Here is a 24,494-nt window from a genome sequence, read left to right as displayed (position 1 = left end):
CACCCGAGGAAGGGGATAAGTGAGCTCCCACTGCGGCAGCATGGGGAAGGAAAGGCTGGGACTGGAGAATTTCCCCATGAAGGAAGCAGATTGGAAATTAGAGCAGACAAAGTGGCTTGATTTGAGAGGACAAACTGTAGAGACCAGGGACTAAGGGGAAGCAGAATAAAAACCAATTGTACTCATTTCTGGAGCTCTTGTCTTGCGGGTCCTATTTTCCAGAGTCCCATCCTAGGCATGTCTAATTAGCCAGCAACCAGAAGTGGGATGGAGAGGATCAGGCATGAGGAGACCATGAGCCCAAGGCTAAACTAGGCTAAATAATAAGAAAAAAAAAGATGGTGTTATATCCCAGACTTTGAAAAGAATGACATGAATCTAATTTAAGTTGGCTGGTAGGTGAGCCCAGTTAAAAAAAATTTAGACTGAACTCTACTGTGGGGTCCTTCTGTACACTGTGGATATGTATTACTCTGGTTGTTTAATAAAGAAACTGACTGGCCCATAGCTGAACAGGATGATAAGGTTAGGTGGGAAAGCCAAACTGAGAATGTTGGATGGAAGAAGGGCAGAGTCAGAAGAGATGCCAGAAGACACAGAGAAAGCAGGATATGTAGAAAATGAGATAACAAGCAGAAGATGAGCTGCATGGTAGGAGGTAGATAAGAAATATGGGTTAATTCAAATGTAGGGGTTAGCTAGTAACAAGCCTGAGCTATCAGCCAAGCATTTGCAATTAATTTAAGCCTCAGTGTGTTAGAAACTTCCCCCTACAAATGGCATTTCAACATGACCAGAATTTCCACATAAGACCTGAAAAATCTTAAAAAGGAATTCCAAACACACAAAAAATGGAGTCAAGTGTGGCTTCTCAGAAACTGGCTTTTCTCAGATAGACTCTGTTTGCTAAGGGAAGCAAAGACACAGCTCCTTTAAGAGACTACATCTGGTTTCCAGGCCACCTTCCTGTGCCCTGTGTACAACCAGGAGAGGCCTGAGGATTGCCACTGTGGCCCCCATCACAGCTGGAGCCAACCCACCCAGAGACTGCCAGTATCATAGCCTCTTTATCCAGCCACAGGACTAGGTAAGCCTGAACCCTGTTTCTGGGCCACCTTCCTGTGCCCAGCATGAAACCAGCTGAGGCCCTGGGGACTGCGGACAGCAGCAGATATCAGAGTATTGGACCTGCTTGCACCCACCAGAAGAGAACCTTGATCCTGTACCCAACAGGAGAGGAAGAGACTTCTTCTGGGCCCACTGGAAGAAGGCATGGGAAGGAAACAATATAAAAACACACCCAGCAACAGAAAAACAAATACGACACTGCCAGAGTCTAGAGACTCTACCCTAGCAAAACCTGAACATCCCAGTATAGATGAAGCAGAAGAGAATGACCATAAAAACAACTTCATGAAAATGATAGAGGCCCTGAACAAGGAAATGAGAAAATCCCTTAAAGAGATGGAAGAAAAAACATACCAAAAATGCAAAAAATGGAGGAAAAGACAAAGAAAAAATGCAAGAAACAATTCAAACAGTGCAAGGGTTGAAAGATGAAATAGAGACAATAATAAAAAACACGGTCTGAGGGAATGCTGGAAATAGAAAAGCTGGACAAATGGTCAGGTACTACAGATGCAAGCATAGTCAACAGAATACAAGAGATGGAAGAGAGACTCTCAGGAGCTGACGATAAACTAGAGGAAATAGGTTTACTGACCAAAGAAAATCTTAAATGCAACAAATCCTTAACACAAAATATCCAGGAAATATGGGACACCATGAAAAGACAAAACCTAAGAATAATAGATATAGAAGAAGGTGAAGAACCCCACCTCAAAGGCGCAGAAAACATATTCAACAAAATCATAGAAGAAAACTTTCCTAATGAAAGTACAAGAAGCTTACAAACACCACACAGAGTGGACCACAAAGAATAGTTCCCTGGCCACATAAAAATAAAGATCCCAAACATACAGAATAAAGAAAGAATGTTAAGAACAGCTGAGGAAGAAGGTCAAGTAACATATAAAAGCAAACCTATCAGAATTACACCTGGTTTCTCCATGGAAACTCTGAAAGCCAGAAAGTCCTGGATGGATATTCTACCAACACTAAGAGACCATGGAAGACAGCCCAGACTACTATACTCAGCAAAGGTTTCAATCACTATAGATGGAGAAAACAAGATATTACATGATAAAACCAGATTTATACAATACATATCCACTAACCAAGCCATACAGAAGATTCTGGAAGGAAAACTCCACCCCAAGGAAGTTAACTAAAACCAGAAAAACAAAGGCAATAAATAATCCCACTTTACCAACAGCCAAAAAAAGGGGGGGGTGGAAATCCACATACAATTCCACCACCACCAATTCCAAAACAAACAAGAATGAGCAATCAATGGTCATTAATATCCCTCAATATCAATGGTCTTAACTCGCCCATAAAAAGACACAGGCTAACAGAATGGATTCAAAGACAGAACCCATCCTTCTGCTGCATACAAGAAACACACCTCAGCTTCAAAGACAGATGTTACCTCAGAGTTAAGTGTTGGGAAAAGATTTTCCAATCAAATGGACCCAAGAAACAAGTGGGGGTAGCCACCCTAATATCTAACAAATTAGACTTTAAAATAAAATCAATCAAAAAAGATGAAGGAGGTCATTTCATACTCATCACAGGAGAAATTTGCCAAGATGAACTCTCAATTCTGAACATCCATGCCCCAAATATGAAGGCATTCACATTCATTAAAGAAACATTACTAAAACTCAAAACACACACTTATAGTGGGAGATTTCAATACCCCACTCTCAACACTAGACTGGACTATCAGACAGAAACTCAACAAAGAAGCAAAGGAAATAATAGAAGTTATAACCCTATTGGGTTTAACAGGCATTTATAGAACATTCCATCCTAACACAAAAGAATATACCTTCTTCTCAGTGTCACATCGAACTTTCTCAAAAATCGACCACATACTTGGCAACATAGCAAAACTCAACAGGTACAAAAAATTGGAAAAACTCCATGTATCTTATCAGATCACCATGCTTTAAAGTTACAATTCTACAACAACACAAATTGCAGAAACCCTGCAAACTCAGGGAAATTGAATAATGTGCAATCGCACCATTCCAGGGTCAAAGAAGAAATAAAAACAGAAATTGAAGACTTCCTAGAATGCGATGAGAATGAAGGCACAGCATACCCAAACTTAAGGGACACTTTGAAAGCAGTATTAAGAGGAAATTTCCTAGCACTAAGTGCCCACATGAAGAAACTGGAGAATAGTAACACTAGAAAATTAACAGCACAATTGAAAGCTCTAGAACAAAAAGAAGCAAACTCACCCTGGAGGAATAGATGCCAGGAAATAATCAAATTGAGGACTGGAATCAATAAAGTAGAAAGTAGGAAAACAATAAAAAGAATCAATGTAACGAAGAGTTGGTACTTCGAGAAAATCAACAAGACAGACAAATCTTTATCCAAACTTACCAAACGCAGAGTGTGAACATGCAAATTAACAAAATCAGAAATGAAAAGAGAAACAAAACAACGGACACTGAAGAAATCCAGAGAATCATCAGGTCATATTTTGAAAACCTGTACTCCACAAAATTTGAAAATTTAAAGGAAATGGACAATTTCCTGGATAGATATCACTTGCCAAAATTAAATCAAGAACAGATTAGCAATTTAAACAGACCCCTAAGGAAATAGAAGCAGTCATCAAAAGTCTCCCAACCAAAAAAAGCCCAGTGCCAAATGGCCTCAGTGCAGAATTCTACCAGAAATTCAAAGAACAGCTAATACCAATTCTCCTCAAAGTATTCCATGCAATAGGAGCAGACAGGTCATTGCCAAACTCTTTTTACGAGGTTTCAATAACCTTGATACACAAAGACACAACTAAGAAAGAGAAACTTCAGACCAATATCCCTTATGAACATTAATGCAAAAATACTCAATAAAATATTGGCAAATAGAATCCAAGAACACATCAGAAAACTCATCCACCATGGTCAAGTAGGCTTCATCCCAGGGATGCAGGGATGGTTTAACATACTAAAATCCACCAATGTAATCAGCCATATAAACAAGCTGAGAAACAAAAATCGCATGATCATCTCATTAGATGCTGAAAAAGCCTTTGACAAAGTCCAACACCATTTCATGATAAAGGTCTTGGAGAGATCTGGGATAACAGATACTTACCTTAATATAATAAAATCTATATAGAGCAAACCAACAGCCAACATCAAACTAAAGGAGAGAAAATCAATATGATTCCTCTAAATTTAGGAACAAGAAAAGGTTGTCCCCTCTCTCCATACCTCTTCAATATTGTACTTGAAGTTCTAGCTAGAGCAACAAGACAACAAAAGGAGATCAAGGGGATACAAATTGGAAAAGAAGGCAAACCCTCACTATTTGCAGATGATATGATAGTTTACATAAGTGACCCGGAAAACTCTACCAGGCAACTCCTGCAGCTGATAAACAACTTCAGCAAAGTGTCAGAATACAAGATCAACTCAAGAAAATCAGTAGCCCTACTATATACAGACAATAAAAGGGCTGAGAAAGAAATCAGAGAAACATCACCCTTTACAATTGCCACAAACAACATAAAATACTGTGGGGTAACCCTAACCAAACAAGTAAAAGACTCATATCACAAGAACTTTGAGTCTTTAAAGAAAGAAATTAAAGAAGATACCAGAAAATGGAAAGATTCCCCCCACCTCCATGCTCTTGACTAGGTAGGATCAATGTAGTAAAAATGGCAGTCTTGCCAAAAGCAATCTACAGATTCAATACAGTCCCCATCAAAATACCAGCACAATTCTTCATAGACCTTGAAAGAACAATTCTTTCAAGCCAAAACAACCCTGTTCAACAAAGCAATGTCAGGAGGCATCACCATTCCTGACTTCAAGCTCTATTATAGAGCTATAGTCCTGAAAACAGCTTGGTATTGGCATAAAAATAGACAAATAGACCAATGGAATTGAATTGAACACCCTGATATTAACCCACACACCTACAAACACCTGATTTTTGACAAAGCTAAAATTATACAATGGAAAAAAGAAAGCATCTTCAACAAATGGTGCTGGCATAACTGGATGCTGGCATGTGGAAGACTGCAGATAGATCTATGTCTATTGCCATGCACAAAGTTAAGTACAAATGGATCAAAGACCTCAACATAAATCCAGCCACACTGAACTTCTTAGAAGAGAAAGTGGGAGGTACCCTTGAATTGGTACTGGAGACTACTTCCTGAACATAACACCAGTATCACAGACACTGAGATTGACAGTTAATAAATGGGACCTCCTGAAACTGAGAAGCTTCTGTAAGGTAATGGACACAGTCAACAAGACAAAAAGGGAAAAGATATTCACCAACCCCACATATGACAGAGGGTTGATTTCCAAAATTTACAAAGAACTCAAGAAGCAAGTCTCCAAAACACCAAAGGATCCAATAAAAAAGTGGGCTACAGAAGTAAATAGAGAATTCTCAATAGAGGACCCTAAAATTGTTGAGAAACACTTAAGAAAGTGCTCAACATCCTTAGCCATTTGGGGAATGCAAATCAAAACAACTCTGAGGTACTATCTTACTCCTGTCAGAATGGCTAAAATTAAAGACACCAAAGACAATTTATGCTGGAGAGGATGTGGAGAAAGGGGAACACTCCTCCCCTGCTGGTGGGAGTGCCAACTCATACAACCACTTTGGAAATCAGTATGGAGATTCCTCAGGAAAATAGGAATCAGTCTACCACAAGATCCAGCAGTTCCACCCAAATACAACAAGGATGTCTGTTCCACTATGTTCATAGCAGCATTATTTGTAATAGCCAGAACCTGGAAGCAGCCTAGATGCCCCTCAACTGAAAGGTAGATAGAGAAAATGTGGTATATTTACACAATGGAGTATTACTCAGCAGAAAAAAATGGAATCTTGAAATTCGCAGGCAAATGGATGGCACTAGAAGAAACCATACTGAGCAAGGTAACCCAGTCATAAAAAGACAAGCATGGTATGTACTCACTTATATATGGATTTTAGACATGGATCAGGGGATTGCCAGCCTACAATCCCACTGCCAGAAAGTCTGGGAAACAGGGAGGACCCTAAGAGAAATATGCATGGTACCTCAGAGAATGGGAATTAGGCAGGATCTCCTCTGGGGATTGGGAGCATGGGGGAGGGGAGAGGGAACTAGGAAAAAGAGAGGGGGAGAAGAAAAGGGGAGAAGAGGACATGAGGGAGCAAAAAGGTTGATCAGGGGAAGAATAGATAGAGTAGGAAGAGAGATACCATAATAGAGGGAGTCATCATAGGTTTGAAGAGAGATCTGGCACTACTGTGATTTCCCAGAGATCTACAAGGATAATACCAATTGGCAAACTAAGCAATAGCGTAGAGGCTACCTTAAAAGCCCTTCCCCAATAATGAGATTGATAACTACCTTATATGCCATCCTAGAGCCTTCATCTAGTGGCTGATAGATAGAGAGGCAGATACCCACAGGTAAACAGTGAACTGAACTCCTGGAACCCAGTTGCAGAGAGGGAGGAATGATGAGAAAAAGGGTCAAGACCAGGCTTGTGAAGCCTACAGAAACAGTTGACCTGAACAAGGGGGAGCTCATGGACCCCAGACTGATGGCTGAGAGGCCAGCATGGGACTTATTGATACCCCCTAAATTTGGGTGTCAGTGAGAAGGCCTTGGCAATCTGTGGGGCCTCAGATAGTAGATCAGTATTTATCCCTGGCATCCATATGGACTTTGAGAGCCCATTCCACAAAGAGGGATGCTCTCTCAGCCTGGACACATGGGGGAGGGCCAAGGCCCTACCCTAGAAGAAATGATAGACTCTGGAGATCCCCCATGGAGGACCTTACCCTCCCTGTGGAGCTAAGTTGGGATTGGTTGGGGAGGTTGTGAAGTTGGAGGGGGGCAGGGGATGAGGGGAGGAAGAGGGAACTGGGATTGACATGTGAAACAAGCTTGTTTCTAATTTAAATTTTAAAAAAAGAAGAGAGAGACTACTTCCTGGCACAGCTCTTTTAAGAGACCCTGCTATTGAACAATTAAATGGGATTTATGAGCAGCAGGTAGCACACTACTTGGTGACAGCATGGACCCAAAAACTCCCCAGAGTTGGGGTGGTAAATGTGGCTCACTCCCTCCAGTACCTCCACCATGGAGGTAGGTTCTGAGGGAACCAAGCAGAGTGGAGCCAGTTGCCAAAGCAGAGGCTTTGGTCCTAGCTATGCCCATTAATTGTTTAAAGGTTCATGTAGCCAGAAAAAGATTATAGATTGCAATAAACAGCGATTTAGACAGAAAAAAAGAGCCCTGTAAATGGGTTACAGATACATAGGCCTGGGAGAGAAAAAAGAAGGTATAGACAGTCATAAAAAGAAATATATAGCCGGGCGGTGGTGGCGCACGTCTTTAATCCCAGCACTCGGGAGGCAGACGCAGGCAGATCTCTGTGAGTTCGAGGCCAGGCTGGATTGACAGCCTCCAAAACAATACAGAGAAACCCTGTCTCGTAAAACCAAAAAAAAAAAAAGAAATATATAGTTTTAAAATTATAGTAAAGTCCTTAAAGGGGGAATAAAGAAATTTAGAAGAAATAAGCCACATAAAGATGAAAAATACACAGAAAGTCTGGATCCTATATGTCATTGTGTTCTCTTTAAATTCTTTGACTGCTAAGAGAACTGGATTATAAAAAGTACTAGATTAAGCCAACCTATATATTTTAAAAATATCTTGACTTAAATATTTAAGTAAAAGTTTGTTGCTTTCAGGGTGAGGTTATGCTTTTATTTCCACGAAAAAAATAAAATACTGTGGATTCTTTCAAAGTTGAAGATAATCAGATTTGATCGATGAAGACCCCTGAAAATCCTGACTACAAACAAAGAAATAAACCTAGAAAAACTACAAAACATGTGATGCATATTTTACCCACTCAAACACATAACAAAAAATCATCTTTGGTTGACTCATGTACAATGCACAGTCTACACTTGTATTAATGAAGACATATATGTTACCTTTAAATTTTTATGTACTTTCAGAATGAGGAGACCAGACATCGATAAAAATGGATGGTCTCTGTAATCCATCATTCAAAACAGCTTCAAGTCAGCTGACTGAGATGATCTAGCCTCACAGAGTACTACAGCCAAGACTTAACCATTATCCTAAATTTTCTCAGGGTCAAAGATTACCAGTGCCCTCAGACAAGAGGAAGTAGTTTGGAGAACAATGCACACATTTCCAAAAATAGGTTATGGATATTTACCATTCAAGGGAGTGGGCTACAAGTTGTTATTGGTTATAGCCAAAAAGAAAAGGAAAAAAGCTAAACAAATGAGATGAAATTCAGAGATCTCATTCTAAAAAGAAAAGGAGGGCATAGAAATGATAGGATGAAAGGGTAGACTATTGATCTACTTTTAAACTAAAAAAGCAACTACTAATCTTAAATATTTTATACTGGAATGGATTTTGGTTTATTGATACAAACTTAAGTTTAAATTTTAAGTATGTATATTTCTACTCTTGTTTAGGGTTTTATGTTTATGCACGTCATTTAAAATGTATTGTATAATCAAGAAATACATATTAATAGTCATGTATATTAGTCGTGTTGGGTATGTTTTCAAGGTCATAACATAGATATATTTAGATAGATAGATAGATAGATAGATAGATAGATAGATAGATAGACATACAGATGGATGGTCTTCAAACACTTCAGAGACCTACAGAATATGGCATTTAATATTTTAATAACCTAAGGCTTTTCATGACAGTTGAGACATGTCTGCTCTTGGCAAAACCAATCTACTTCAGAGAATATGACAGGCATTGAAGAAACTCCGTATGGAGTTGCAAAAGCTAGCCATTTAGGAAAGAAAACTGCCCTTGTCTCAATTACTGACAGTATACTGTTCAAACTGGACCAGCAAGAAGCAAAAGAAAGTGATTGCTAAACTTTGCTAAGACAAGGTAGGACAGTCCTTCAAAGTTTCCTGCTTCTCAGAAATGTCTGTCCTTTGGCCAAAGTTGGATGCCCCAACATTATAGAAAAGCCTAGAGTGACTGTCTAGGCAGCCAGATGTCCCTGTCATTAGGTAACATTCTACCCTCTGGGGTCTTTGACAGAGTTGAAGACTAGATACCATAGTCAAAGTTTTCCTTAGTTATGATGAAAGGTAAATTAGGTATAAAACTTTAGACTCACAAAGATAATAGAGTATTTTCTCTAATTTTGCCAAATAAAAATGGTCTGGGTGTTGTAACTAATTCTTACTTAATAATTGTTTTGTTATTAATGATATAACTATGTTAATATTAAAACCTTTATTTTTAGTTAGACAAAAGGGAAAAACACTGTGGAATAATCCATCCATATACTGTGAATATGCATTATTCTGATTGTTTCAATAAAGAAGCTGACTGGCCAATAGCTGAACCCTGTAAGGTTAGGCAGGAGAGCCAAACTGAGAATGCTGGGAGAAAGAAGGGTGGAGTCAAAGAGATGCCAGCTGATACAGGGAAAGCAGGATGTATAGAAAATGAGGTAACAAGCCATGAACCACATGACAGAGGGTAGATAAGGAATATGTTCATTTAAATGTAAGAGTTAGCTGGTAACAAGCCTGAACATTTGTAATTAATATAAGCCCTAGTGTATTTATTTGGGAACTGCTGGCAGTAACTTCTGCCTATAGAACTCACCTGAGGAGTTTTCAAAATAGTTCTTAAGTGATCCTAACTATGCTTGTTCTTCAATTTTGTTCCCATAGCACACTATAAAAGCTGCACAGTCTTGTGTCATGGAAGCCCCTGATAAAAGGACTACGGTTATTCTGTGAAGATCTCACTGTGAGCACTCATGCAAGCCCCTCCCCCTTTAAGTAGGCTTAATTTTTAAAACTGCATTTATGGGGATTGGATAGATGACTCAGCAGTTAAGAGCACAGGCTGTTCTTCCAGGGACCTGGGGTTCAGTTCTCAGCACCCATGTAACAGCTCACGATTTTCTGTAGTTCCAAAGCCATCTTCTGGCCTCTGTGGGCACCAGACACTCATGTGGCACACAGACATACATGCAGGTAAAATACCCATACACATAATAATAAATTTAAATTACATGTATGTATGTGTGTGAGCCCACATACTGTAACAATCATGTAGAGATCAAGGACATGTGGGAGCTGGTTCTCTGTTCTCACCACGTGGAAGGTTGCCAGGCATGGTGACAAGTGCCTGGCCTGCTGAGTCCATGAGTCTTGAAGACTCTTTAAAGAGGTCTTAACCTCATTAATAAAGGAAGAACTCTAATGGCCTTATCTCTTAGAGAATCCTTTACCATATTGCCCGAACAAGGTTAGGGAGTCCTTCAAAGCACAGCAGTAACTACCAGAAGAAAATTAGAAACACTGAATGTCAGTCAGCTTTATTAATACTTTATATATTTGAAGAAATGATTAACAAAACAAGTTTATCCATTTTTTAAAGTCATACAAAAGGAAATAATGAAAAAATACTGTTCTCAGACTTTTTACAAACAATTTCATTTGAATGTGGGAGCCAAGTTTATTAAATTGAAAAAGAAATTTAAAATGTCTTTGGAATGTAGAGCCTTAAACTTAGCACAGGAAAATACTTTTTTGGAGTTCAAGGTTCAAATAAGCCATGCTTTTTAAATTCTTGCTATTACAGATTTAATAACACTGGTAGGGACACATAACTTCTTACATGGATTAGACCAAGGGTAACCTTAGTGTATAAACTAAAAATGGAAATGCATGAGCTGAAGTATTACATTATTGAACTGCTTAACAGGCAAGCTGTCAAAACTTCCTAGAAGGCAGGAAGCAGAGCTAATAAAGACTGGTCTTCCTCATCATCCTCAAAAACTCTTCCTCGTTGATCTCTCCATCCCCATCACGATCTGCTTCATCGAGCATTTCCTGTAACACAAACGTAACATGATAGACTGAAACCATTAAAAATGTGTAATGGTGGAAACCCAACAGGAATTTTTGTTTTTACTGTGTAAATACAGCAGTTACATAAACCATGTAAAATCACATGCACGTTGTAATTTTAAAATAAACACGATTTACCTGCAATTCATCTTCTGTTAAGTTTTCCCCTAGTTCCTTGGCAACCCTCTTGATATTATTTAGTGATATGCTGCCAGTAGCATCGTCATCAAATAATTTAAAAGCCTTCAGTATTTCTTCCTTCTCATCTTTTTCACTCTTAGAAAAGAAAATGTCACTGGTTATTTATTTGTTCTATCAAGCTGGACTTAGTAGGTCTATTAATTCTAGAGCTCTGTGTGCATACTTGCAGTAGGAGGCTGAGTTCTCAGCCTAGTGCCCTTTTAACAACTATTTCAACATGCTCCCACCTGCCCTTGAGGTACATAAGACAGCAAGCTCCAAGAGCCAGGGGTATTCTCAGGGACAGTGGCAAAGCAGGCACTCTGATTGTTAGGCACAGGACCTCGGGTTTGGGCTCCTTCCACCCTGCCAGATGTCAGTATGTCCTGACAACACGTCCCTACAGTCTTTACCACTCTGAAGACATCTGTTCTTTCCGTGCTATCATATCCCAGACACCCTTAGCTATTCCTCCATGAAATTCCTCCAGTTCTTCCATGAAATCTCTACCCACCCCCCCAGGCCTGATTACGTCCAAGGCTCTGACGGCATTTTTTTGAGAAGTGGAGTGACTATACCATTTTCACACTCATAATGGCAAGAAAGTCTTCAAAGCCAATGGTGCCAGTTCCTTGTTTGTCGATTTCCACTATCATTTGTTTAATTTCTTCTTTCTTTGGCTCAAATCCTAAGGCCCGCATTGCGATCTGCAACAAGAAGGGAATGTATTTTAATATGCCATGATCTCATCTTGAACTGTTAAATCACTAATAGCTTCTTTGTTCTCTAACATGATCTGAGTATAGAGTCAATCCTATTTGACAGAGTATGATCTTCATAATTCTGGGTCTTGACTTAGCTGTCAACCAAGGGCACAATTAAAACGTTAAAAGATAGTGTATTGTTTACTCAGGGTGGTATATGTACACACACACACACACACACACACACACACGCAGAGAGGGGGGTTTCAAATGTCTTTGAGATAATTTCAGACAGAACCTTCAATTCTTTCACATCTATGGTTCCAGACCCATCAACATCGAACAAGTCAAAGGCCTCTTTTATTTCTTGTTTTTTGACATCATTCAATTCAACTTTTGCTGCTTTCTTCTTCCATTGGTCTAAAGTTGTTCGATGGCTGGATGCCTGCAATAAGTATACATGTGGGTGAGAACTATATTACTAGAATTCACAAATGCAAGGATCCCGTTTCCTTCTATAGGATGAGCTCATTCCCTGCAATAAGTATACATGTGGGTGAGAACTATATTACTAGAATTCACAAATGCAAGGATCCCGTTTCCTTCTATAGGATGAGCTCATTCCCTCTCGTTAATGGTTTTGGTTACTAATATCCCCCCACCCTACTCTTTTGAGACAGGGTCTTCCTAAGGAGCTCTGACTGGCCTGCAACTCTGAATCCTCCTGCCTCAGCCTCCTGAGTATGATTATTAATCTCTTGATTGGAAGCGTGGTGTTATTTTTTTCTGCTTCTATTTTCCTCATAAAACCAGTGCCTTTGAAGAGAGAAGCAGTTAATGGCGTAGAACTGTGTGTTGTATCAGAATGCGGCTAGTCTGTGTAGGTAGTCTTGGTTTACCAGAGAAGTGTAAGCTTAAGGAATGTGTGCTTTTCATAAGTCTAACACGATGCATGCTGGGGGAATGCCTACTAGAACACAACTGTTCCTTCCCACTCTCCACAAGCAAGTCCTACACTACAGAAGCACTAAAGTGAGAAACCACGGTCTTGGTGAACAGCTTCCCCACAGATCTAGATGAGAATGTTTGGCTTAATGTGTGGAAGATAAAGATCCTCTCTGCTGTTTGCTTCTGTCTGTCACCAAGTTGAGCCAGAGAAGCACTATACATTCTTCTTCTCTCTGCAGTTAGAAGTCAGGAAGCCCTGGAGGTAGCTGTGGAGCTAAGTGGCCTGCTTTATATTAGTTATTGGCTGAGGTCGCTATGGATTCTTGGCTCTAGAGCTGCTAATTTTGATGCGTGGTCTTCCTAGACCCTAGGGCAGCCATCTGAGTCTGCATTTTCTCAGCAAGAAGAAGGCGGTTCCTTAGCTGTGAGTGGCCTGAGTTGGTGGACCCCTGACCATCAGGACTGAGTCAGTGGCCCTTCCAGTGAAAGAGTTACTGACTCTCTCTCTCATCATCAGTGGCTAAACAGGCGCCCAGCTTCCTGTCAGCGGCTGAGTTGGTGGCCAGCTGGCTGTACGCAGCCCGCAGTTGAAGGCCTCTGTCTCCTTCTTGCATCCCTGTCTTGAAGATCCTGCGGCTCCAGGGCGGTATCTTTACATTCCTCATAGACCGCTGGCGTCGATGGACAAAGGGAAAGGGAGACCCATCTTTGTCCCCTGGCTTAGTCACTAAGGGTATCCAAGGATCCTGGCACGAAAGTCAGCATACTGGGGCAAACACCCGGGTCCCGCAGCACTCACCATGTCCCCAACCCGCTCCCCCGCGCCTCGCAACAGCTGCCCTCCCCTTCCCGGCTGCGGGCGCTCGGGGCGGGCCGTTGCTAAGGCCACGCTCGGAGAGCAAGCCCGCCCACCAGCTTCTGTGATGGACGGCCATTTCACCCAATGGGAAGAAAGGACTGCTCGGACCGGGCGCGAGCTGCGGCCGGGCTGGCTGGGTTCCGGCGCTGCGTGGAGCGGCGCGCGGTGAGGAGGTTCGAGGGCCCCGCAGGCCGGAAGTGCGGCGAGGGTGGGATAGAGAGCTGCGTCTCGCGGGTCCTCAGACCGTCCACACACTGAACCAACCGTCCTGCGGCCTTCCCGCCTCACAGCCGCCCGAGGTGCTGCGTCGGGGTGGGGGGCGGCTGCTCGGCTCACCGCACGGCGTCCTCGCGGGGCGCAAGGTCCCCGTGGACCGTGGATGGCTTGAGCCGCAGGCTTTCTCCTAGGCAGGAAAAATGCAAAGCAGTCGCTTCCTACTGTACTGAGTAAAGCGCTGCACAGTTTCCCAAAGGCGCCGCCTCACCTCGCAGGCACACGTTGTAGTCCTTAAATCTCCTTAGGCTCCTGGAATAGGTAAGTTTATCCTTGCATTAGAAGCCATTTTTCCTGTCTTCAGTTTCCCAATGGGAATTCACATGATGCAGATTCAAAATATTTTGTGAATGAAGTAGTGTTAAATCATTTAGGTATGATCTGTTTGTTTTTCAGGCAGCTCTGGCTGTCCTGGAACCCCCTATGTAGGCCAGTTCCTCAGTTTGAGCACCGATCCCTGCGGGTCTAACTCAGAGAACCATCTGCCACCAAGACCAGCGTAAAAAGAAAATAATGGCAAATTCAGATTCTAATATCTAGATCTTGATTAGGATACCCCAGTCTTGAAAAGTGACTGTTGCTATTCTGTACATAAAACTTTAATAATAGCTGGCAAAATAGTGAAGCCGTACACATTATTAAATTACCAATTTTATCCAGCGCACTCTCCATGTCACAGACCGCGTCAGCTAGTGGCTGAAAGAAACTTAGTAAAAAGTAAATGTTTGATTTGGGGCACTTGATCATTTAGTTACGTTTCTGTTTTTTTCACAGCTAATTTAAGTATCATTTGAAGGAGGAGCTATTAAAATTTTAAAAGCAATTAAAGGGACCCAACTAAGGAGTCCAACGGTACTTGAAAGAGGAATACTAACAATACCATGTCTCTACTTCTTTAATGTTTGTACTTAAATTTGGAATAAGGTGGCCCTTAACAGGTATCTGTTGAATGCCTATAAGGTGTCAGACAGTGTTCTAGATACTTGGGATATTTCAGTGACTAAAATTGTCATCTGGAAAGTTTTTTTCAACAGAAAATGATGGTCTGTGCATAATAAATGTACTGAGCTCATTTTGTGAAGTTTCAGGGGATTAAAATAAAGTGGAGCAGATAAACAGTATCTGGCATCTGGAAGGAAAAAGGGTTTGTGGTTTGCAATAGGTTGAGCAGGGTGGACCTCCCTGAACAGGAAATTTGGGGAAGGATCTAAAGATTGTTAAGGCAGTAGATTTCTTGGAGAAGAGCATCCTAGAAAGAGGGCCACTCAGAAGTGCTGAGGTAGGGAGCACGCCTTGCCTATTCTAAAAGCGCTAGGGAGGCCTGCACAGCAAAGCAGAATAGACAAGTCAGGAAGGAAGAGGTGTGGGTTGTAGTGTATGTGAGCGAGTTCGGGATACTGTCAGATTCTGAGACACGAGAGGGTGTGACTCTCTTGTGAGAGCTCCTGCTGCCAGACAAAGGAGGGAAGACTTCTGAGAGGCTTCCGAGCAGTAGAATGGTGCAGTTAGGTATTCTTGTCAGAAGTAAACTGGAGGTGAACAGACATGGTGCTGAGGATAAAAATTCTAGGTATGTCCATCAAGAAATAAAATATAACTGCTGAAAAGCGTATCTAAGTGTTCTAACCTGGATATTTCACTGCCGTTGCCTTTTTCATACCCAGCCTCTTAGAAATCCAAGCATTCCTATTTTGAGTTTGTGTTAGTGACTAACCCATTGCAACCTCTTCAAAACCATTTAGGAATTCTTCCGAAGTTAGGGATGCTAAGACAGTTATTACTCAGACTTGAAATAGATTCTTCAGCTGTTATAAGATCTGAGTATTAATTTTGATATCTGCTACATATGACTTTTTCCTTGTAGATGGCTGAAATCCGTCCTTTGTCTAGAAAACCCTTTTGTAATATAATTCAATACAGACTGAATTTGAAATACCTGTGGGTTTTTCCTATTGTTCCAGGTTGTGTTTCACTCAGAGAGTGGTGCCTTTTAGTTTAACTGTGGTCTAGGAAGGAGACGATAAGCAGAACTCTTATCACAGCCCCCACCCCCTGTAAAAGAGATGCCTGCAAGTCAAGGGTCCCAGCAGGGCTTGGAAGAAGGCAGAGGGTCTGGGGAAATGAAGATGCTAAGGGAGAGGGCATAAGTCAGGGCGGGAGGGAAGCAAAATGTGGTCCAAGATCAACACCAGAAACTTGGGCAGGGTTATACGGGGCTTTACCTTTCTATTTAAGCTTAGGGGATTTTGTAATTACTTTTTCTTTTTTTTTCATTTTGAGACGGTTTCTCTGTGTGGCCTAGCTGTCCTGGAATTAGCTCTGTAAGCCAGGCTAGCTTTGCACTCACAGAGATCCATCTGCCTCCTCCTGAGTGCTGGGATTAAAGGCATGTGTCACCACCGCCTGGCTAATGTTAGGAGATTTTGTACGTGTTAACTGTCATGCTTGATTTTCCACAAATAGGTTAATTATTTTAGTTTCGGCCTTGTATTTTTGTTGTTATTGCATTTGGGATATATGTCAAGCATCTCATACAAGGTAAACTCTAATTTTGCTAGCCATGAAAAATAGCCAGACTTTTAAACTTGTCCTTTCAACAATTATTTCTCCATCAACTAGATTTTCATGAAGTGAGAAATAGACTGTCTCCAAAAATCAGCCTGTGGCAAATTATAAATGTAAAGAAGAGAACAGTATTTAAAGCAGAAATTTCATGGCTTCAGAACTTAACAGGCAGTTATAGTTTTGCAACAATATGGTGTTGGCATAAAATGATTACATCCTCTAAGGCAGTTACATTGGCAGCCCAGAAATAAACCCTTGTATGTATAGCAAGTTCATTTTTGATAAAGGTACTGAGAACATACAAGTGAAAGACTAGTTCATTTAACAGGAGGTACAGAGACAGCTGGATAGTCACATGCAAAAGGACCTCCCCCTCATACCATATATAAAAGTTAGTCTCAAATCAATCAGTAGAATAAATAATGTATAGAATTCTGAAGAAAACACTGGGTTATATATGTATGATTTAGCGATGCATTCTATATATACCACCAAGAGCATGAGCAACAGCACCAACAAATAAATGTTAAATTTTGCCAAAACTAAAAATTTTTATGAGTCAAAATGCCTTATCAAAACAGAAAAGACATCCTATAGAACAATAGATTGTACTTGCAAATCCAATAGGGTAACCCCTCAGTGTCCATAGGGGAATGGTTTGAGACTCCACTATGGAAAGTAACATCTACACATACATAAGTGCTTTACATAAAATGGTGGAGTATTTAAATCTAGCATATACACATGCTTAGATATATATTGTCCTTAAGATTACTATAATAGTAAACTAAGAAAATAAATGCTAGATTCATAGATGATACATTGCTTAAGGAATGATGACAGAATATGTGTTACATGTTCAAAACAGATGCAGAGTTCATTTTTGTGTTTTTCAAATATTGTCTTATCAGTGGTTGGTTGGATCTGTGAGTGTGAGATTGGCTGTTGTTTCATAAGGATTTACTATCTAACGTGTGTAAAGAATATGTACAACTCAACAACACAAACCTTTAATAACGTACTCTTAAAATAAGCAGAAAACTTCAATAGACATTTCTCCAAAGAAGATATACAAATGTCCAGTAGGCCTGTGAAAACATGTTTAGGTCATTAGTCATTAGGAAAATGGAAGTCAAAACACGATGAACTATCTTTTTACATCTGCTAGGGTGTTTATAATTTTACAAAAGCAAAACATTAATTGTTGAATATACTAGTGACTGAATAGCATGCTCTGTCTCTGTCTCTCTCTCTCTCTCTCTCTCTCTCTCTCTCACACACACACACACACACACACACACACACACACACACACACACAAGTCATATCCACCCAGGATATAGTCTTTGTAGATGGAATTAGTTAAGATGAAGTCATACTGGATTAGGGTAGGCCGTAAGTCCAATAACTGGGGGTGTAATTAACAAAAAGGACAATTGAAACAGGCAGAGACTAAAGTTATGCAACTAAAAGCCAAAGAATGCCAGGAGCAACTAGGAGTTGGAAGAGAAAAAAGGATCCTTCCTTAGAGTTATGAGAGGAAGCACTGCCCTGCAATGTCATCATCTCGGGAATATGAATGTGTATTGTTTGAGCCTCCTGACGATTTTAATTTTGAATAGCAGTCCTGGAAAACTAATGCAGTAAAAAATGTGGAGAAATCAAAACCTTTGTTCATTGCTACTGGCAATGCTCTACTGTTTGGGAAGACATCTGGGCAGTTCTCTAAGCTAAACATAGAATACCATATGGCCCAGGAATTTCACTTCTAGATTTATAGCTAAAAGATGTGGAAGCGGGTTCAGAAATGCACTTTTACAGAAATGTTCACAGCACCAACACAAAAGTTCAGTAGCTAAAAGGTGGAAACAACCTAAAAGTCTAGCAGTGGATAAATAGATGTATAAAATGTAGTACCTACCAAGGAATATTATTCTACTAAGAAAAGCAGTGAATTATTGTTAAATAATAAGTGTGGGAGAACTCTTTAAAAAGTACTAAATAAAATGTAGAAAGGTCATATATTTCATAACTCCATTTATATGAAATACCAAGAATAGGTCAAAACAGATTAAAAGCAAATTAGCAGTTACCATTTACAGAAGGAAACAGGGTTACTGCTTAGTAGAGTAGCTTTCAGGTTTTCTTTTGTGACTGTTAAATCTTTTGGAGCAAGGTAGAGGCAGTAGTTATATAACATTGTGAAAGTATTAAATCTAAGTTGTATTCTTTAAATTAAAATCACTTTATTTCATCAAGGTTATTAGTCTTACAAGGTAAGTAAGATAAAGTCAAAGAGAGGCAGAGTATTTGAGGATATGATGTATGGAATGATTGGAACCATTGATAAATAGAACTTAAAATTTAGTGGGGAGATGGTATTGCAGAAGGAGGTGAAGGACAGAAACAGTAAGACCAGACAGATGTCGCCTCTCAAGGCGGTAGTTTCATTATAGATGGTTTTTCAGTTAAAAACCTAGCTCCGATCCCAGTACTTAGGAGGCAGAGGCAGGAAGATCTCTATAAATTCAAGGCCAGCCTGGTCTTCCAAGACAGCCAGGGCTACACAGAGAAACCTGGTCTCCAAAAACCAAAAAAAAAAAAAAAAAAAAAAAAAAAAAAGAACAAGAAAGTACCATTATTTGAAAACTTTTTAGTATTGAACTAATAGTCTTTCTCTTGGTGGTATTCATTTTGATGTGACTTCTAAAATATTTTCTTGAATAATTTTAATTGCCCTTTAAATAGCACCCTTTTTTCCTTCATAATGTAATCAGTACCCAAATCTTTGTCCCCATTGTCTGACTTCATTTTTCTTAGGATGAAGTGGTCAGTCCAAACTCACCAGAATGGTAGTATATCTGAACACACATAAAACTGTGCTAGGCACTGTTCTGAGCACCGTCTTCCCCACACTAGCCGTGAAGTAGCTTGTGTATTAGTTGCATTTTCCAGATGTGCAAAGTGAAGGGCTACCCACCTGTTAGCTGTGGACCAAAGTTGAAGCCCGGGCTTCTAGACTCAGAAGTACAAGCTTTCAAACACTACAAGTCGTTCTTAATCTCAACACGAGTGGTTCCCATTGTCGGATAGCATGAGATGTCCTCATAATCCAACTCCTCTTCTGCTGGAGCCTCAGGTCCTTCAGCTCCTTGTCAAGTATGCTATATTCCCATAATACCAGGCTTCTTGAATAACTCCTATTTTTGCTTTTCTTTTTTTTAACATATTTGTACATTCACTGCCACTCCTTCGGCTTGCTGGCTCAGCTTGCACAGTTACTCTGCAAGATGACATGATGGAGCACTCCTGTAATTCCAGCACTCTCAAGGTGAAGACAGGGTGATCACAGATTTAAGATTATCCTGAGCTACATAGGAAGATCCTGTCTCAAAAAATCACAGTACAAGTATGTTCCAGGTCTCTTTCTTCAGATTGCCTTCTGGAAGCCTTCCTTGCCTGTCTTGTGCTCCTCTCCATTTCCTCTGCCATGTGGAGTGGTCAACCCTCTCTACACCACCCTGCCCCCATGCCCTTATGTTCCTCCTCTGCATCTCACGCTGATCATAGCAATTGGAACTTTATCCAAAACTGTTTTCTTCACTTTATGTAGCACTTGTCGTCATCAATCACCCAGTAAAGTTTCAAGTGTTCATTTATTTGCAGATAATTACCCGTGATGGCTCACAGAGTCATAAACAAAAGAAGACACGTGGGACTTCAACAACTTTCATCATTTGCACAAACCGGAAGGAGTTTCCTAGGCCCAGTAAAAGCCACCAAGTTTATTACAGATTCTGAGTGTCATGAAAGTGTGTTAATCAGCTCAACAGTCAGGCTTCTTGAAGGTTTGGATTTAACCTGTGCAGTGGGGCAGCTTCTCAATGAAGCAGTTCAAGCACAGAATGGCACATACAGAATTGGAACCAGCACTCTCTTGTTTCTTGTTGGTGCGTGGAGCAGAGCTGTTGAAGAATGTCTCCATCTGGGTGTTCCCACTCCAGTAATAGTGTCAGTAATGACCGAAGGCTTGACTTCGTGCATTGAAGCAGTAGTTCCCCTTCAAGTACCCGTATACAATGTATTTGACCACATGGACAGCACAAGTATAGTTGATGTCAGCTTGTGTCCTTTTCCTTCAGATCCTGGGTTGTTAAAGGAAAAGCGTGATTTCAAAGATGCTATATCTCAGTTATTATCCACTTACAGTCTTTCTGGGAGGCATGCAGAATCACCCAAATTCTTCAGAACTCAGGCTAAGGTTGAAACAGAAAAAAACACACCACAAGCTCTGCAAAACGGCCTATCTACAGATTCCTTCTGCAGAAAGTCAGCATTAACTCACAGTAGGCATTTTAGCAGGACAGATAATAGCCACTGGATAAACAGACCTGATGGATTTCTAGAACAATGTGGATTGACTCCCAGAACTTCTAGATGTAATGATTTGGTGGAGTTAGCAGTTGGCTTGAGCCATGGAGACCACAGCAGCATGACATTGGCAGAGGCCGCTGTGCGGCTGCAGTGGCAGAGTGTGTCCCTGCGGCAAGCCAACTCTAAGACACCGTTTATGTTTGATATGTCAAGAATCCTCACTTGCTGTCTCCCGGGCTTACCCGAAACCTCTTCTTGCGTTTCTTTAGGATATGTCACTGTTGTACCCATGTCTAGTATTGCTCTAATAAAGGAATTGCAGGGTCAGCCTTTCCGGGTGATTCTCATCGAGGGTGACCTCACAGAGAGTTACCGCCACCTGGGATTTAATAAGTCTGTAAATATTAAGACCAAGTTAGATAGTGGGAAGCTTCCGGAAGATAGTGCAGAAGAACTGTGGACTACAAGTGTGTTGCAGGTGTTAATCCAGTTCGATGTGAATCTCATCCTGGTACAAGGAAATGTATCTGAACACCTAACTGAAAGATGCATGCAGAGTAAGCGACTGGTAATTGGTTCAGTGAATGGCAGTGTGTTACAAGCGTTTGCAGAGGCTACAAGAGCAGTGCCAGTAGCCTATGTTACACAAGTGAATGAAGACTGTGTGGGCAGCCAGGTCTCTGTGACTGTCTGGACAAGTCCTCATGATATAAACAGGGCCAACAGAATGGCAATCATGTTAAAAACAGAAGGAATTAATTTGATTACAGCAGTACTCACTAGCCCAGTAAGTACTCAGATGGAAACCAAGAAAGACAGGTTTTGGTCTTGTGTGTATCGCTTATATCATGCCCTAAAAGAGGAGAAGGTCTTCCTTGGAGGTGGTGCTGTTGAATTTTTATGTCTTAGCCATCTTCAAATTCTAGCTGAGCAATCTTTAAATAAAGAAAATCGTGCTTGTTCAGGATGGCTTCCTGATTCTTCCTCTTGGATGGCCTCATCTCTGTCAGTCTACAGACCTACTGTGTTGAAGTGCCTGGCAAGTGGGTGGCATGAATACCTGTCAGCTGTCATGTTTAACACTGCCACTCACCCATCAGCAGTGGAAGCCAGCACGTTCATTCAGCATCATGTACAAAATGCTACCAACTCTGGTTCTCCTTCATCTTACATCTTGAGTAGATGTAGTAAACTAAGCAGTGGACTTTTTCATTCAAGTATTTCAGATAACCTGGAGGTAGTTCAAAAAGTTTATGATACTGTTACACCAAAGACTGAAGCATGGCGCCGAGCATTGGATTTAGTGCTCTTAGTACTTCAGACAGACAGTGAAATAATTACTGGACTTGCCCACACACAGATAAATTCACAGGAATTAGATGGAGTTTTATTTTTGTAAGGTTAGTTAAATCTTTGGGAAATAAACTATATTAATACATTTTCAAGTATGTGTGTGTGTGTGTGTGTGTGTGTGTACATATGCCCAAGGAGGTGGATCCCTTAGAGCTGTAATTATAGGTTTATAGATAGGCCACCCATTGTGGGTGCTGAGAACCCACTATGCAAGAGCAGCAAACACTCTTAATCTTTTAGCCATTTCTCCAGCCCTAATAAATGTTTATAGTGAAATTATAATTTGTAAATTACTAATGATTGCCAAGAATGAGTTGATATCTATCAATAACTGCAGTTCTGGATTTTACCCTATATAAGCTAACAAATTAGCCTGTTACTGTTTTCACAGGTGCTATAGGATACAGGTGCTATAGGCAGAGAGCTATTGCTGTTTGCAGCAGAATCTGCATTCAAAGTGTTGTATTTTTTTTTGTCATTTCCTTGATCTGTCTGTCCCACAAGAACAGCACAGAGGGCCAGTGGCAAACACTGAACTTGTGATATTTACTGCTTAAGCAAAAACAAACCCACTTATTTGTTCAACAGGAGTGATTACATCCTTCAACATTGCTTAAGTCAAACCAGCCATGGACAGGGGCTAGATAAAGATTGTCCAAGGCCTTATATTCTTTGCATGTACAATAAGTATAGAGATGTTGTCTCAGTTACTTCTCTGTTGCTGTGATAAGATTGTGACCAAGGCAACTCACAGAAGAGTGTTTAATTTGGGTTTATGGTTTCAGAGGTTTAGAGCCCGTGATGACACAGCAAAGGCATGGTGGCAGTAATATCTGAGAGCTCACATCTTGATCCACTAGTAGGAGGTGGGGAGTTGTGGCGGGGGAATGATACAAGTCTTGAAACCTCAAAGACCTCACTCAATGTAACACACCTCCAACAAGGCCGGCCACACCTCCTAGACCATCCCAAACAGTTCCACCATGCCTGCCTTCTTTCCATTAATTCTTCAAGCACATCTTTACAGGAATTTTTGTCTTTCCTTTTCAATCCCTACAACCAGTATAGTCATTATTAACGTTTAGGGGATGGTTTTCCAAGGCTTCTTAAATGTATATGCCTGTGTAAATACATTTTGACCCCAAAGAGGCATCACTGGGCATACCACCAAATTGTCTACTGTGGATTAATCTATTCAGCAATTTACCTAATATTCTTAAGAAGAGTTCAGTGGCGTCACTATCACTCCTCACCATTACCTGTTTATGTGAGGTTCTCTACCTTAAACAGCCAGTTCCCATTTGGAAGAACAAGTCTTTCTGTCCCACCAGCCTGCTCCCAGATGAAGACATGAGACTTCTTATTAGTTGTAAAAGCTGAGCCTATAGCTGAGGCTTCTTCCTAACTCTTATAATTTAAATTGACCCATGTACATTGATCTGTTCTATCACGTGGCATTGCCTCTCTGCCATCTTGCACCCCATTTCCTCTGTGCCCCTGGCTTCTGTGTGCCTAGACTCCTCCTCTTCCTTTCCCTGGAAATGCCACCTATACCTCTTGCCTAGCTGTTGGCTGGCCAGCATTTTATTATACCAATCATAGCAAATACTTTCACACAGTGTACAAATATCCCACAGCAGAGGATGAAGAAAGATCTTTGCAACTTTAAGACTTTGTTACAGTCTCGTAAAAGCTGTTAATTCACCTAGGCTTGTATATATGTAACTCATGTGGACTTTATCTTGGTAGACCATATGAATTAAGAACCTAAACGTTTGCTAAGTGTTTACCTACAGTATTAAGTTTTATCGCCCATTCAGATAATTTTTAGCAATGAGACGGAAATACTAGGGGCATGGAAGCTCACATTCTCATTTTTATCCTTTTTAGCTGGGGAGTCATAATGTTCAGCTACCTATTTGTTTATGGCCACCACAAATGCAGTACAGCACAAAACAGAGCAGTGTGTTAATGAAATGTTAACATAGCAGAAACATGAAGGCAGCCTCTCTTGTTACTCTCCTGAAGCTGTACTTAGAACACTTGATTCCATTGGTCCTTTGCTCTAACAAAAAACAAAACAAAACAAAACCCTAGTGAGGCCTTCTTTCCTTGGACCTGCAGGTGGCAGGCTTTCTCTCCAGTGGTCCCCAAATTTGCAGATCATGTTTAAA

At 40.7% G+C, this 24,494-nt stretch overlaps 2 protein-coding genes across 6 annotated transcripts; one reads left to right on the top strand and one right to left on the bottom strand.

The window, feature by feature from the left end:
- Nucleotides 1-10,513: 10,513 nt before the first annotated feature.
- On the bottom strand, nucleotides 10,514-13,791 carry LOC101840906 (centrin-4). 2 transcript variants are annotated; one of them, XM_013113072.3, is made up of 5 exons: nucleotides 13,696-13,791; nucleotides 12,247-12,393; nucleotides 11,823-11,951; nucleotides 11,203-11,340; nucleotides 10,514-11,046 (listed from the first exon to the last, which is right to left on the bottom strand). In XM_013113072.3, the coding sequence occupies exons 1-5, from the start codon at nucleotides 13,696-13,698 to the stop codon at nucleotides 10,957-10,959; spliced, it is 507 nt and encodes a 168-aa protein (XP_012968526.1). In that variant the 5' UTR covers nucleotides 13,699-13,791; the 3' UTR covers nucleotides 10,514-10,956. The 2 variants fall into 2 exon arrangements, with proteins under 2 accessions (XP_012968526.1, XP_040610408.1); XM_040754474.1 differs by lacking the exon at nucleotides 13,696-13,791 and adding an exon at nucleotides 13,396-13,422.
- A 62-nt stretch (nucleotides 13,792-13,853) lies between these two features.
- On the top strand, nucleotides 13,854-22,412 carry Bbs12 (Bardet-Biedl syndrome 12). 4 transcript variants are annotated; one of them, XM_013113103.3, is made up of 3 exons: nucleotides 13,893-14,289; nucleotides 19,863-20,002; nucleotides 20,260-22,412. In XM_013113103.3, the coding sequence occupies exon 3, from the start codon at nucleotides 20,273-20,275 to the stop codon at nucleotides 22,364-22,366; it is 2,094 nt and encodes a 697-aa protein (XP_012968557.1). In that variant the 5' UTR covers nucleotides 13,893-14,289; nucleotides 19,863-20,002; nucleotides 20,260-20,272; the 3' UTR covers nucleotides 22,367-22,412. The 4 variants fall into 4 exon arrangements, with proteins under 4 accessions (XP_040610407.1, XP_012968557.1, XP_005069753.1 ...); XM_040754473.1 differs by having other exon boundaries at nucleotides 13,854-13,920; nucleotides 19,863-22,412; XM_005069696.4 differs by lacking the exon at nucleotides 19,863-20,002.
- Nucleotides 22,413-24,494: the final 2,082 nt, after the last annotated feature.

The sequence above is a fragment of the Mesocricetus auratus genome, unplaced genomic scaffold (genome assembly GCF_017639785.1).
Source record: "Mesocricetus auratus isolate SY011 unplaced genomic scaffold, BCM_Maur_2.0 Super-Scaffold_100011, whole genome shotgun sequence".
NCBI lineage: Eukaryota > Metazoa > Chordata > Mammalia > Rodentia > Cricetidae > Mesocricetus > Mesocricetus auratus.
The sequence above is the reverse complement of the archived record's forward strand: the minus strand, read 5'-3'. Positions and strand labels throughout refer to the sequence as shown.